Source organism: Anas acuta, chromosome Z, assembly GCF_963932015.1.
Source record: "Anas acuta chromosome Z, bAnaAcu1.1, whole genome shotgun sequence".
Classification (NCBI taxonomy): Eukaryota; Metazoa; Chordata; class Aves; order Anseriformes; family Anatidae; genus Anas; species Anas acuta.
In genome coordinates, this window is record NC_089017.1 from 61,915,836 (window position 1) to 61,929,566 (window position 13,731).

A 13,731-nucleotide genomic window follows, 5' to 3' on the forward strand; every position below is an offset into this window, starting at 1 on the left:
TTTTATTCTATTTTAAATTGTTTTTAGTATTTGTTTTTATTTGCTTTTTTTTTTTTTTTTTTTTTTTTTTTTTTTTTTTTTTTGTTGGTTTTGCTAAGAAAAAAGAGCCCATTTCTAAGTAGCCAAATGCTGATTGGAATTGCAGGGTTCAGAAAGAAGAGTACAGTCCTGCTAGTAAAAAAGTAATTATGATTTTTAAACCTGGAGCTGAAATTTAAAGTTGTTTTTAGGTACAGTAAGGGGAACTTATTATCACAAGGGGCCCTCTGCTTAGCCCTGAATATGCAGTCAGTGCCTTCAAGGCCCAAACAATTTCTGTCAAGCTAGAGGCAGGCTGTTCTGATTTTCTGTAGAAACAACAGAGACAAGCTGCTGGGGTTCACGCCATGATGCTTGTGATACTACCAGCCACCATGGTTCCAAGGTCTGTCTCACAAGTGAAAACAGCCCTGTCTTACCATGACCTGCGAACAGTTCTGACAAGTATCAATTTAAACTATTGTCAGAGCTTGTGCTTCTACATCCAGATACTATTGGTTGTCCTTGGGGTGCCATTTTGTAGGCCATTTCTTATCACTTGTCCTCCAGCATTCTTTAAAGGAGAAGAATGCATAATTCATGTGTGAAATGCCTAAAACACATTTTAGAAGAGAAACATAGACAGGCAATCCTCCTTCATGTCTTTGCATCTCTGCTTTGCCTGGGCTCCCTGTACTCTGTTTAATTTTTGACTAGTGATCTTTGGCCCAGAAGTACTCACAGAGGGAGAAACTTGAAGAAATGTCAATTAGCTGGCAGTCCCCAGGACCTGTCTGGTTTTTCCTCCTGGTTAAAACCAACAGTCCTGTTGAGGCACCTCCGTACTCATAAGCAGAATTTATAAGTATTAAGCTAGAGAAATTTCCAGATAAATTGGATAGGGTAGATTAGTATGCCCTAGCTAAACTGCTGAAGAACTACTTCATAAGGTTTCTTCTCCCACAACATCCCTCTTTTTAAAAATTGATGTTCTGTCCCATTTACCTTGTTGGATTTTTTCACTTCAGTGTTCCTGAAGGAAATTCTCATTTGATTCATGAGCAAAAGTAATTACATTTTTCCTATCACTTCCCACCTTGTTTCTTCTTTCCTTCCTCCTCAGAGGGAAAGTTGTATTCTGCTACAGTGACTGACTTCCTTGCGATAGATGCAGTCATATACCGGAGCCTTGGAGACAGCCCAACTCTGCGGACAGTGAAACATGACTCAAAGTGGCTGAAAGGTAGATAAACAAAAATAAATAAATAAATAAATAAATAAATAATAATAAGGGAAAGAAAGAAAGAAAGAAAGAAAGAAAGAAAGAAAGAAAGAAAGAAAGAAAGAAAGAAAGAAAGAAAGAAAGAAAGAAAGAAAGAAAGAAAGAAAGAAAGAAAGAAAGAAAGAAAGAAAGAAAGAAAGAAAGAAAGAAAGAAAGAAAGAAAGCCACATCTCTGATGACAATCCTGGATTCCTGACAGACCTCTCTGTCATTTCATTTCAGTAACATTTTCTGGAAAAAGAAGGAACTAAATTACATCTCTTTTCTTATACTGATCTCTTTATCTCTTTTCCTCTTCTCCCAACCCCAAGTTACTGGTCTTGACAGAAACTGTGAGCATAGTAGGCCAGAGTATATTCCAGAGAGTTTTCCAAGCTGAAATAATCAATTTACAGCTGTTGGATGTGAAGGCTGGAATTGGCAGGGCTCAATGTATTTCATGTACTCAGGCTCTGTTTGAAGCAAACCATTCCTTGGAAGAGTGTTAGGTACCAGCGAGGGCTTCATGAAGGACAGAGAAGTTGTCCTAAAGCATTAAGATTCATCAATGAAAAATAAAATTATGGGAATATTGCACAAAGGCTTCCTTTTCTACTTCCTAGGTACTGTGTAGCTGCCATTGAATTAAGCAATGTGTGCTCTAAATGCCCTCATTGTTAAGAGCAGTGCTGTTTTGCTTCACGTAGGCGTTATGAATAGTTAACATTTGGAGTGGTTTTAATAGTGAGCAAAACTGAAGTTTGAAGGCTTTTGCTGCATGCAGAAATGTTTTGCCAGGTGTCGACTTTAGCTGTCCCGCTTTGCTTGTTGCTGCAGACATGTATGGGCAGAAACAGTTATGGGGATTGTTATTCCCTCCACACACAGCCTGCAGGCCATAAAGAGCCCTGTTTGGAGCCCTCAGGCATGCCATTACATATTGCCTCTCTACATTTCCTTGTTCACTGTGCAGGGCAGACACAGCAGTGGCTAACACCTCACTGCCTTGCAGGGACTTTCCCCAGGCTGGCCTCCAGCTGTGCTGCGTGTCCCAAGCAGAGGTTCTTCTGCAGTGGTGCCGCTGCCTCTTCTGACAACTGAGCACGCTTGCCTCACATGTGCATTCAATTGTTGACATTTAGTGTGAAGGAATTTGGCTTCCCTTTGCACCCATAGTGTGTTTGTGTGCTGTATACTGTGCATGGTGCACAGATAGGATGCCTTCTCTGTTTTTTCTAGAACCATACTTTGTCCAGGCAGTGGACTACGGCAATTATATTTACTTCTTCTTCCGGGAAATAGCAGTGGAGTACAACAGCATGGGAAAGGTAAGGGCAAAAATATTGCCTCAGATGACTTAGTGACATTCGGGAGGAGAAAAACATATGCTATTCTTGGACCAGTGCTATTAGGAGTGACCTTGAAATGAGAACCATAAATCATGATGACAAGGTCATCATTTTGAGAAGATTCTTATTGCTCAAGCCAAAAGGTGGGTTGGAGTGAAACATTGCACTGTCTTGAAAGGATACGAGGTGGTTTCTGATGGTGGCAACATATGCCAGAATCTCTTTTCCTAATCATAAAAAGCACAAGGCAAATGTCGTTAGTTCAGCATACTAGGAAGATGTTAAAAATGGCTTCTAAAGCAAGGAGATGTTTCTTTTTCAGAAATCTGAATTGGAGTAAACAAGAGTAGAAATTTTGTCCTCTGGCATTCTTCAAAGAATAATTAAACACTTTCTGCATTTTTGTGAATTTCACAATAGCGTTCTGACTAAGCAGTCAGAAAAGCTGACCAAGGTCACAAAGGTGGAGGGCAGGAATAAAAGCCCAGCAAGATTTGCATAGTTTTTAAGTGCTGAAAATACAAGAGTCAGAGCAGGCAGCGTGGGCTGCAGGGATTGTGAATATAAAATGTGCTTTTGTTTGGGGAAATAGAAAGCTAAGCAGTCTGTATGGAAATTAGTTTTATATGGGTTGAGAACAGATCTCCTGAAGGATTTATGACTGTATATTAAATGCCACAGCCTTATCTTTTATAGCACACTGTTCCAAAGCTGATTTTTTTCTGTTTCTTATTTGTCACAGATTATGGAAACATGGGATTAAATTAAGCACCTTGCTGTGTTATTTCAAATGTTTTAAAAGCAAAATTCCTGTAGAGTCTTCAAGTTCAAACAAACATTTCATTTTCTAAATTATTTTTGCTCTACTCTTTCCAGGTAGTTTTCCCAAGGGTGGCTCAGGTTTGCAAAAATGACATGGGAGGATCTCAGAGAGTGCTGGAAAAACAGTGGACTTCCTTTCTCAAGGCTCGTTTGAACTGCTCAGTTCCTGGCGATTCGCACTTCTATTTCAATATACTGCAGGCAGTTACAGATGTTATCCATTTCAATGGCCGGGATGTTGTTTTAGCAACCTTCTCCACTCCATATAATAGGTAATAGGCGCAATAACCTTTTGTTTCCTTTACGTTTCGCTTTTTATTGCAGTTTGTTTTTACTCCATAAAGGTCCAAGAAGTGATTGCTCATACAATGTAATTATTACATACCATGCACTTACTGAGAGTTTGTGTTTCATTTTAAGGTACCCTGCCATTGCTTACTGCATTTTATATTTGATAATTTAGAGCAGCTTTAAAACATTTACTATCTGGACACATTCCTTGGACATTTTCTTTACATGAGAATAATTCAGACCAGCCACCAAGAAGTTTTGCGGAGTGTAACTTGCAGGTTATTACAAAGAGAAAATACAGTTTTCCTTTCTTCCAGAGAAAGGACCAGGTCTGTCCTGTTCACATCCTCCTTTCCTCTATTTCATGCATCTCTACCAACATTTTGTCCTGGGAGAGCCAATGTTCTCATACTTCCTGCTCTCTGCAAGGAAAGTCTCTAGATCAAAGAGAAGGAAGTAGTGGAGCTGACTAAAGCTTCACAGTCTGTCAGGTCCTACTTTGCTTATTTATTCTCATAAAGGGGTGTCTTGAACCCTTCATACTGAGTCAGCCAATCTTTCAGCTTTTTAACCCCTGGAGCTGCAACCTGTGATGCTCTTAACAGAGGTTTCTGTTAGCAAGGGGGAAAGGAGGAGCTGAGCTAAATCAAAAGTCTCTTCCTTTTCCTGGCCACATCAACATGACTTTGTTCTGCAGAACCTACACACAGGAGTCCTAACCTTGCTGAAATACAGCCATAACACAAGCAGGTACCAATAACACAAGCCATTCTTCAAACACCTGTATTTTCACTGCTCATGTGGTTTCCAAAAAGCATCAGTTCATCTGTTAAAAATTTATTGCCATTACACATTATAACATGTTTGTCCAGAAGCTATTAGAATAATAACTATCTAATTATTGAGTTCTCCTGGAGAAGTTAAAAAAAAAAATACTAACAGTCCAATTAAAAAATATATTGCTGTTTCATGGCGTAATGCGTGAGCTGAAAGGGGAATTTTATTGCTGAAATTCATCTGGTTTTGCTGTACACTTGCCACCTCTTGTCAAAGCCTGACCTTAGTGAGGTCATGCACAGAGCTGATTTCAAATGAGAGTAAGACTAGCCCTCTTCTGTTTAATCACTGACTTTGACATCAAAACAGTAAGAATTGCAGTGGAAGAAAATAATGCCAACAATAGGGAATGCAGTTTTATATTATCTCTCTCTTTCTTTTTCTTTTTCTTTTTTTTTGTAAACAGTTTAAATAAAACCAAATAGAGAATCGGCATAAGCAAATAGGCTGTATCTTGAGATTATCTATACATTGAGATGTTCTAGTCTGCTAGTATTTCGTGAGGTATGTCATGATGAACTTTTACTTGAAACCCTGTGTTTTAGAATCTAAGTACTTGTTTTTAAATTCAAATTTCTTTGATCTCTGGAACAAGAGCATCCCCCTAGAGTGAGTTGGCACAGATTCCTCAACTCAATCTGAGATCACCCTGGGTGGGAGCTGGTGGTGGGTTGTAGTCAGTAGGTAAGAGATTGCCTGTCTGTGACCCACAGTGCTCCATCCATATTGTTTTATGACACTGTGGACCTGCTAATTGCCATCCTCAATGGAAAAAGTTTTTGCAGTCTTCTCACTGTAGTGATCCCTCTTACACTGTGGAGATACATGATGAGGACAGTTCTCAGTGTGTTTAGTTCTGTAGAGTAAGCCTGAAGGTTTTAGGGTTGTTTTTTCTTTAGTGCTTAATCCAACAATGTGTAAAATCTTCTATCTGTAGTGTGACTTGCGATGCCTTAGGATGTGGTCCTGCATGCATCTAAATACACCCCTGACCAACCCTGACGTTGAAATATATGTGGCTGCCTTGCCTTAAAACTCTTGCTGTGCAGTATCATGTTAATATAAAGCTTTGAAGTGAGTTTCCTTCCATATAAAAACCTGTCCTGTGGAGATGAAAGTAAGAATAATACCATCTCCCTACTTGTTGTTTCCTTCAATAATAAGCATTTCAAAACCTTTAAATATTCAAGCAATTATTTTCCTATCAATTTATGTACCCTTATGAGTTTAGTTTTATTCTCTGTAACAGTATTATAGTTCCTACGTTTTCTCTTTGGTGTATAATAACCTACTAGCTAAAAGCAGGATTGAAAGCCTCAGCCAGTTGGGTTCATGCTATTTATCTGATAAAATCAAGCAGTGAAAGTCAGACATGAATACTGTAGTTCATGTGTAAAAAAAATGAAAGGTGGGTAAATGAATAATTCATGCTTCCAAGTGACTGACCATGGGAAAACCCTAGGCTTTTCAGAAAGCATGTAGGTAAGGTTATAATTATGTTTAGACAATGCTACCGTGCAGTTGCATGCAAATAATCAAAGAATTGAAACTTACAACTTTATCATCTAAAAATGTGATTGTATTTGCTTCTACAAGCTCTTTACACCTCATTGAATAATTGAGTTAAGCAAATTGCTGAGCATAGTTAACTTCTTTCCATTGGGAAAACCTGCCAGAGATGAGGCTGTAAGAGGATGGAGTAATAATGTGCAAATGCCAGGCCAATGGCACAGTGCAGTATGTTTCCAGTTTGATCAGCTTCAGCTTCTGAACTGTCTGCAGTGTGTTTTTGAGGCATGACAAGGACTGTGAAAATTCATACTGAGAAAATGTTGTGACTTACAAGAACTTAAATTTCCAAATAATGGGCTCTAAATGAGACTGGCTATTACTTCTCATGCATTACCAGTGGTACACAGTTTCCCAGATTCTTTCCCCTCTTCAAGATTATTGCAATTACTTCTTTCTATAGAGGCTTTGAAAAAATTGTGCTGGCAGGAGCTGTCTGCTGATTGGTATGTTTCAGTTTTTTCCACGGGGCTGGCTTTTCCTGTCAATACTCAGAGGTTACAAAGTTCGGGATTGAGTAGCCTGTGACAGGAAGACTTCTATACAGCATGTTTTTCACTCAAGATTTTATGCATAACTGCAGAGTGAGTAACAATTTCTGGGAAATGTCACTTTGCAGCATCCCTGGCTCTGCAGTCTGTGCCTATGACATGCTTGACATTGCCAATGTATTTACTGGGAGATTCAAAGAACAAAAGTCTCCAGATTCCACATGGACACCAGTTCCTGATGAACGAGTGCCCAAACCCAGGTATGTTTCATGTGCAGTGATACTGTTCTGTTGCATGCAGAGTTTTGACAATTTGAATAGCCTTTTAAAGTACTGATCCAAATGAAGGTATATATTGTAGTAATGAAAAAGGAGTTAAATTGCATTTAGAACTAAGATATGAAAATGGGATTTTTTTCATTTAGATCACATTTGTGTAAAATAAATCAGGCCAGTATCATATCCAGAATAACTGGCATTTTAATAGAGCTATGAGTTACCTGTTGCAAATTGGTTCAGTAATGGATGTTTCTTGTAGCAAAGTCTATACTAGTTCTGAGAATTGCTCTTCTGGGGTTAACAAACAATTCACTTGCAATAGAGGATGGGGAGGCAGGGCAGGCAGCATTCTATCAAAATAGAGGTTTGTTTTACGTCATTTCTCCCAAGTTGCTTTTCCTGCTTCCACTTCCCTCCTGTTTGCATGTAGTTCCCTTATTACACTTTCTTTGTATTACCTACAAGCACCCCTTTTGTGCAAAATGGTGTTGATAGTCATTTGTTAATCCATTTACACGCTCTAAGAATATGATGTAAATGTACATAGAGCAAATTAATTTATCTTGCAAAACCTCTACCACTTTAATATATGTTTTATATTACCTGTGTTATCTTTCATAATTTAAAATAAATAAATAAATAAATAATCTAAAACTCTGTGGTGGCTACTAGGATTCTACACAAGTCCAGATTTAGCCCACCATGTTTTAGAAACTTACCAAGTATACTGTCCCAATGCTGTGTTTACTCTGAGGTTGTCAGTCAAGAGAAGAACCTGGTAATGCCTGGAAAATCTCATAAATTCTGTGTCTGTTTTTAGTATGAGCCCTAGAGAGGCATCTACCTGCACTGGCCCTGGATTTTCTTCTCCTTTTTGCAGTGTTTCAGCAACTCACTGGATAGGCTACCTTGGTGAAGAAAGGCTGCAAGAATGCTCCCAGATCATTTATTTGAAAACAATATTCATATAAAGAATATTTGCAGGGACAAGGGAAAAGCATAAAGAAAAATTTTATTTCTTTTCAGTGGGAGGAGGGAAGAGAAAGTTGCCTTGTAAGTTTATGAGATGATCCAATAGCATGCTAACAGTCACAATGAAGAGAGGATATTGTTCCTTCTTCTAAGTCAGTAGGAGATAATGATAGCTGAACCAGTAAACAGTGTTTCATATAATATTTGGCCATCAACCCACTTAATGGAAATAATCATTACTAGCAACTCATGTTGAAATTCATAAGAGGCAAAAGATACCTTTGAAATAAGGTCATTTTTGTTTGGATATCTCAGTATGGTACAGAAACATTCGTGCTCCTATTGATTCTAACATTTGTCAGAGGTTTACTGGAACCTTTCAAGGGCCTTGCTTCCCTTTTTTCTTGAGATGAACAGGAGGGTTTACTCAGTTTTATGTTTATTCAATTAAGCCAGTTTTGAGATTATAACAGAATTAATCCAATTATGTGATTAGGATTTAGGAAAAAATAGGCCTCCAGATTAGATGTACAGAAATTCTAGGTACTGGAGTGCCAGAAAGCATAGGCTGCTCCCTAGAGAATTTCACCCAATAAATCAATGCATTTGTCAAGGACTTAGGAGATCGGTGATGCCCTTGATTTCTCCTTGTCTCCCTTTATTGGTAATTCTGTATGTAGTCACAAAATAACCAGAATATTTTGGATCTAGAGAGGCAGAGCACACAATCTGTGCATACTGTTTATTACACATCTGTGCAGGAGTATATTCGTTGACCCAGTTAATCCCTTCTGGTCCTGTGTTAGCTTCCTACATAACATTTGGTTATCTAAGTTTTGAATATTTATCTAAATCAGAGTGGCAGATATGACAGAACCAGAATTACACTTTTTTCAAGGTGGAATTACTTCATTGATGTTAGTGGCTCTACCTACTTTAGATCAAATGAAGATTGGACACTGCAAAATGATTATGAGTGGATTATCTTCTCATCTCACAGTGGCTCAAAGGCTGAAGAATCATAATGGTCCAGGAAATGGGATCAAATGAATTTTTTTTTGGAGAATGTAATCCACAAATTATTAATAACAGGAAGAGAATGATGCTGCTGATTACCTGTTGAAGCATGAAAGTTAAATTACCTTAGAGGAAGAGGATAGATTTTAGGAATACAGTGAGTAGATTTGCATTTAAATTGTCCAAGAATGATTATTTAACTTTTCAGTCAAAGTCCTCTATGTACTACAACACTTAAATTCTCCCTGAAAGAAGGGTAAAACCAACGCTTGCATGGATGCTAGCTGGGTTGTCTTCTTCAGTAGTCCTTCTTCTACCAGAAAGTACTGAAATCAGCACTCTTTGACCCATAAAAACAATCTCCTTCCATATGATATAGATTTCTTTTATTCCAAGAAAGAACGGTCAGCTAGTCAAGTTACACATCAGAAAGTGTCTTTGACAGTGAACATCATTAAGTCAAATACACAGATACAGTAATTAGGTTCCATGTGAGTGGACAAACTACAAGCTGTGCACATCAAACTACTGCTAAAGAAGTGGATTTGTTCTTTTACATGGCAGCATGGAAGTTCTTTTGGTCTGGAATGGAGGATAGAAGGCTTCGGGCTTTCCTGAGGGGCTGAACAAGTCCAAGAGACTTCTCAATCCTTCATTTGAGACATTGCAATGCACTTCAGATTTTACAGAGGACATCATGACAGTTGTTACAGAAATGAGATTTGCACTTAGACATCAAATAAGTGTTCTGGATTTGCCTTCTTGTTTTATTTAGGCCTGGTTGCTGTGCTGGCTCTACATCATTAGAGAAATATGTAACCTCTAATGAGTTCCCAGACGATACTCTGAATTTCATCAAAACACATCCACTGATGGATGAGGCCGTACCTTCTATTGTCAATCGACCCTGGTTCCTGAGAACGATGGTCAGGTAAGTGCCTCCAAATGGACACTTCCTCATTGTAGCATGCTGTCAGGTTGTGCTAATGATCTTGCTTACAATGTTCTCAAATTCTATAAACATCCCTGGTGTGCTGGGCATGACTCCAGCTAGGAAAGATGGCAGTGCTGAGCAGATGCTGTAGAACTCCCTGAGCAGCTTCCAAGATAGGAAAAAAAAACTCACTTCTTTCCAACCATGCTGGGCTGAAACCGGATCCTGGGGGAAATGAAGTGCAGGGAATGTTGACCTGCCTCTTGGCTTATGGGTCAGTGTTTGAGACAGCTCTGTAGAAAACTTTGGGCAAGGATCAACAGATAGCCTAGGGATATGTATACAGGATACAAGCATCCCTACCAGGATATGTTCACAGGATATGAAGATGTCTGTTGTGATATGTACTGGTATGTTTTACTGTTTACAGAAGTGTGCGGGCAGAAGTAATCACATAATCTGTATTCTTTCTATGACAACAAGAGAAAAATAATAAAGAAGAGACTTGAACAAAGACTCATAAATCAAAAAGCCTCAAATACACCATACCCTTCCTCTGAAAATATGTCCCCACTCTCCTGTGTCATGCAGTGGTCACTATGCTACTTTTCTGCCCTCCAGCTGTGGTTGGAATGAAGTGACTAACTTTTGCCATATTTCCCATATTATTTGCCATATTATGAGTAGTGTTTAGCACTAGAAGGGTTTAACTTAGTTTTATGAAGTGTATGTTCTGTCAGGTACTTATGCTGGATCAAAGGCCACTTATTTTCAATTTGGAGCAAAAAACGATGACACATGATGATCCCTGGCTCATAGAGGTGTCAGTTCTCTGATCTTAGTCTAGTCCTGGACAAGCTGCTTCCCACATGGGTCATCTTTAGCTTCCAGTTATGTTATATCTGGGGCCTCACTTGGGAGCCAAAATGCCTGGGCTGGTGTGCCTTGAGGTTAAAGCAGAGACCCTGTGTTTAACACTGTATGGACAGCTGGTGCAAAGAGTTGTTGTGAGGTCATGGTAAACTACGTTCCTGAGGAAATGTTGAAAACCCTGGGGTTTATAAAGGCCAGGTGGTTTCAGGCCCAGCAACATTGCTCTACTGCATTCCAGTTACATAACTCCAACCAAAGATGAGAACAGCAAGCTCCGTAGAGTGCTTTCCTTTGATCTACAGTACCTGATAACTATTACCAAATAATCTCCATTACTCATCTTTAATAAATGATGTGATCCCACAATTTATACTGCCTTAACACTGAACTTGCTTAGTGGTTGTTATATGATTATTTTTAGTCAGATAAAATAATGTTTACTTTCTCAGCATTTTCTCAGAGTTGTATAGGCACAGCTTTTCCTGCCAAAAAAAAAAAAAAAAAAAAAAAAGTTGAATGTAGATCTGTTACCAGTATTGCTGCTTTTAATGTAACTGAACATGAAATTAAAATAAATAAATAAATAAAAATCACTGTGCTGATTTTCTTTCCCTGTTTGTAGAAAACATCAGGCTAGTACTTTGGTTTTGTTTGGAAGGATAATTCCTAAATTGTCTCAGACTCTTAACAGCCCTTCAGCCTTCTGCGTGAGGTTTGCTGTTGCAGACATGTCTGCTAACTATTTGACATCTGGATAAGCACACAAACACATGGAAATTCCCCACCATTTGGGGAGCCAAACTGGTACAGTCTGTATTGACTTACAGGGTTTTTCAGTTAGAAGTGCTTAAATATGCTATATGGCTGCTCAAAGGCTATCACACAGTTATTTGAAGTGGAAAACATGATAAAATAAATGGCAATCTAATCCACATGATGCAAAATGCTGTATTGTTTTTCTAGATACCGCCTGACCAAAATTGCTGTTGACTCTGCTGCTGGGCCATATCAGAACTACACTGTGGTTTTCTTGGGATCAGAGAAGGGAATCATCCTGAAGTTCTTGGCACGGACGGGAAACAGTGGTTTCCTAAATGACAGCCTTTTCCTGGAGGAGATGAACGTTTACAATCCTGAAAAGTGTGTATCTGATTCTTTGTACTCATGTATGGGTGACTTTTGACACTTCTGATTTTCCAGAGAGCAAGTTGTCCCATGAAAAGGGAAGCGGGCTAGAAGAAGCCAAGTTCTCTGAGTCATTTTATATTGTTTTGGGGGGATGTCTGGTTGTCAGTCTCTATATTGAAATAAAATATTTTTTTCAGCATGTCTAGAAAATAGCCCATCATCCTATGCAGCAGTTGAGGGATAATTAAAAGCAAAATTCTGCAAAGGAAGATTAATTTTCTAATCCTATAAAAAACTGATTCCTCTCCAAATAACTCACTAACCAGCAAGCTACTCTCCAAGGGAAATTTCCCACATTTTCGCCTTCCTTAAATATGCCTAAGGGGGCTTTGAAGAGGGTCATAAGCATGCAGAAATTTCAGCTACTTTGAGTGCTGGAGAAGGATAAACAGAAAAACTGAAGGGCCCTCAGAAATCTTGTCTGGTGTGTAGTATCTCTCCACTTCTCTGGCCCCATGCATTTTTAATGCATGCTTTAATACTTGCTTATGTATCTTTCTGTCACTGCGTTTAATGGCTATTGTGTGTTCTTTTTCTTCCTTGGCTTTTTCAGTTCTCCCCTTTTCAGATTTTGTTTATGTTTTTTGTTGTCGTGTTGGGTTTTTTTTGTTTGTTTGTTTTGTTTTTGAGATTGAGGAATCATTAGGTTTTCATTTGGTTTCCAGAGGAACTCACTTGTAACTTCATCTCACATTTTTGAATCAGGTGCAGTTATGATGGCGTGGAAGACAAGCGGATTGTGGGTATGCAGCTTGACAAGCCCAGCAGTGCCCTTTATGTTGCCTTCTCTACCTGCGTCATCAAGGTTCCCCTGGGGCGGTGTGAGCGCCATGGCAAATGCAAAAAGTATGTGCTTTGTGGTGGCACTTGCCCTCTTGTTGTAAGCCCGTGTTCCAGGCATGGGGAATGTGAGAGCACTCAAGAATGCCTCCTTCTGCTCTTCTTTCTCAAGGGCCTGCATAGCATCCCGAGACCCCTACTGTGGCTGGGTGAAGGAGAGCGGGGTGTGCACACAGCTGGTCCTTGGCGCTAAGTGAGTAATGGCTCTTGCTGGAAGGGCCTTGAAGCGCTGGCAGTGGCGCCGGACAGACTTGGAGTGAGCTGTTTGAAATGTGGGGCTCTCAGGGTAGAAAAATGCGTAAAGTGTTTGTTCCTACCTTATTTGTATTCTCTGAAATTTCTCACAATTTTTTTTTTTTGGTGTGAACTGTCAGCTGATTGGTGACTGCTGAAAGAAGAGGAAGAATAAAATGAAAGAGCTGTACTAAGGCCCACGTGTTGTTGAAAAGAGGGAACTGGATGGCTGTGTCTGGACCAGCCCACACTGGAGCCATCACAGCTGATTAAAGAGGCAATAGAATCCAAATTAAATTACTGAAGCAATTTGTCCACTGAAAACAAAACCAGTCCTTCTAATTTACTGTGCATTACTAAGAGGAATCACAGAGCACAGTAAGAGCTTAAAGTAGATTCAGAGAAGTGCTGGATCTCCCCTTGCTTAACAGTAGAATTTAATTATTTTATAATAATGAAAGTCTGTGAGGTTTTGTTTAAGTATGGTTACTTAAGCCTTGCAGGAAGCAGACCTACTTCAGACCTCTCATTTCATTTCTTGGACACATCTGACACAGCTCACACTTGCCCACTCTGATGTACAACTAAACTTCAAGATAATGGTGTAAGTGTAGCATAAACATCACATAACCCCAGGAGCCCCACAGCCAGCCCAGCTTAACCCTGTGTCTGTACAGGTCTTCAGCATATAATGGATGAGTTATCATGTTCTTAATTTGCCATTTCAATTCAAATAGTCTTGTCCACTTTGGAAACT

The 13,731-nt window shown here is 39.2% G+C and overlaps 1 protein-coding gene across 5 annotated transcripts in view; it reads left to right on the plus strand.

The window, feature by feature from the left end:
• SEMA6A (semaphorin 6A) overlaps positions 1-13,731 on the plus strand; it is a 118,067-nt gene that overhangs the window by 67,185 nt on the left and 37,151 nt on the right. For all 5 annotated transcript variants that reach the window (XM_068667773.1, XM_068667772.1, XM_068667775.1 and 2 more), the window contains exons 8-15: positions 1,142-1,261; positions 2,519-2,607; positions 3,505-3,722; positions 6,767-6,898; positions 9,681-9,836; positions 11,676-11,852; positions 12,606-12,746; positions 12,853-12,933. In XM_068667773.1, the coding sequence (XP_068523874.1) occupies positions 1,142-1,261; positions 2,519-2,607; positions 3,505-3,722; positions 6,767-6,898; positions 9,681-9,836; positions 11,676-11,852; positions 12,606-12,746; positions 12,853-12,933 (1,114 nt within the window). The remainder of the gene's footprint in view (positions 1-1,141; positions 1,262-2,518; positions 2,608-3,504; positions 3,723-6,766; positions 6,899-9,680; positions 9,837-11,675; positions 11,853-12,605; positions 12,747-12,852; positions 12,934-13,731) is intronic.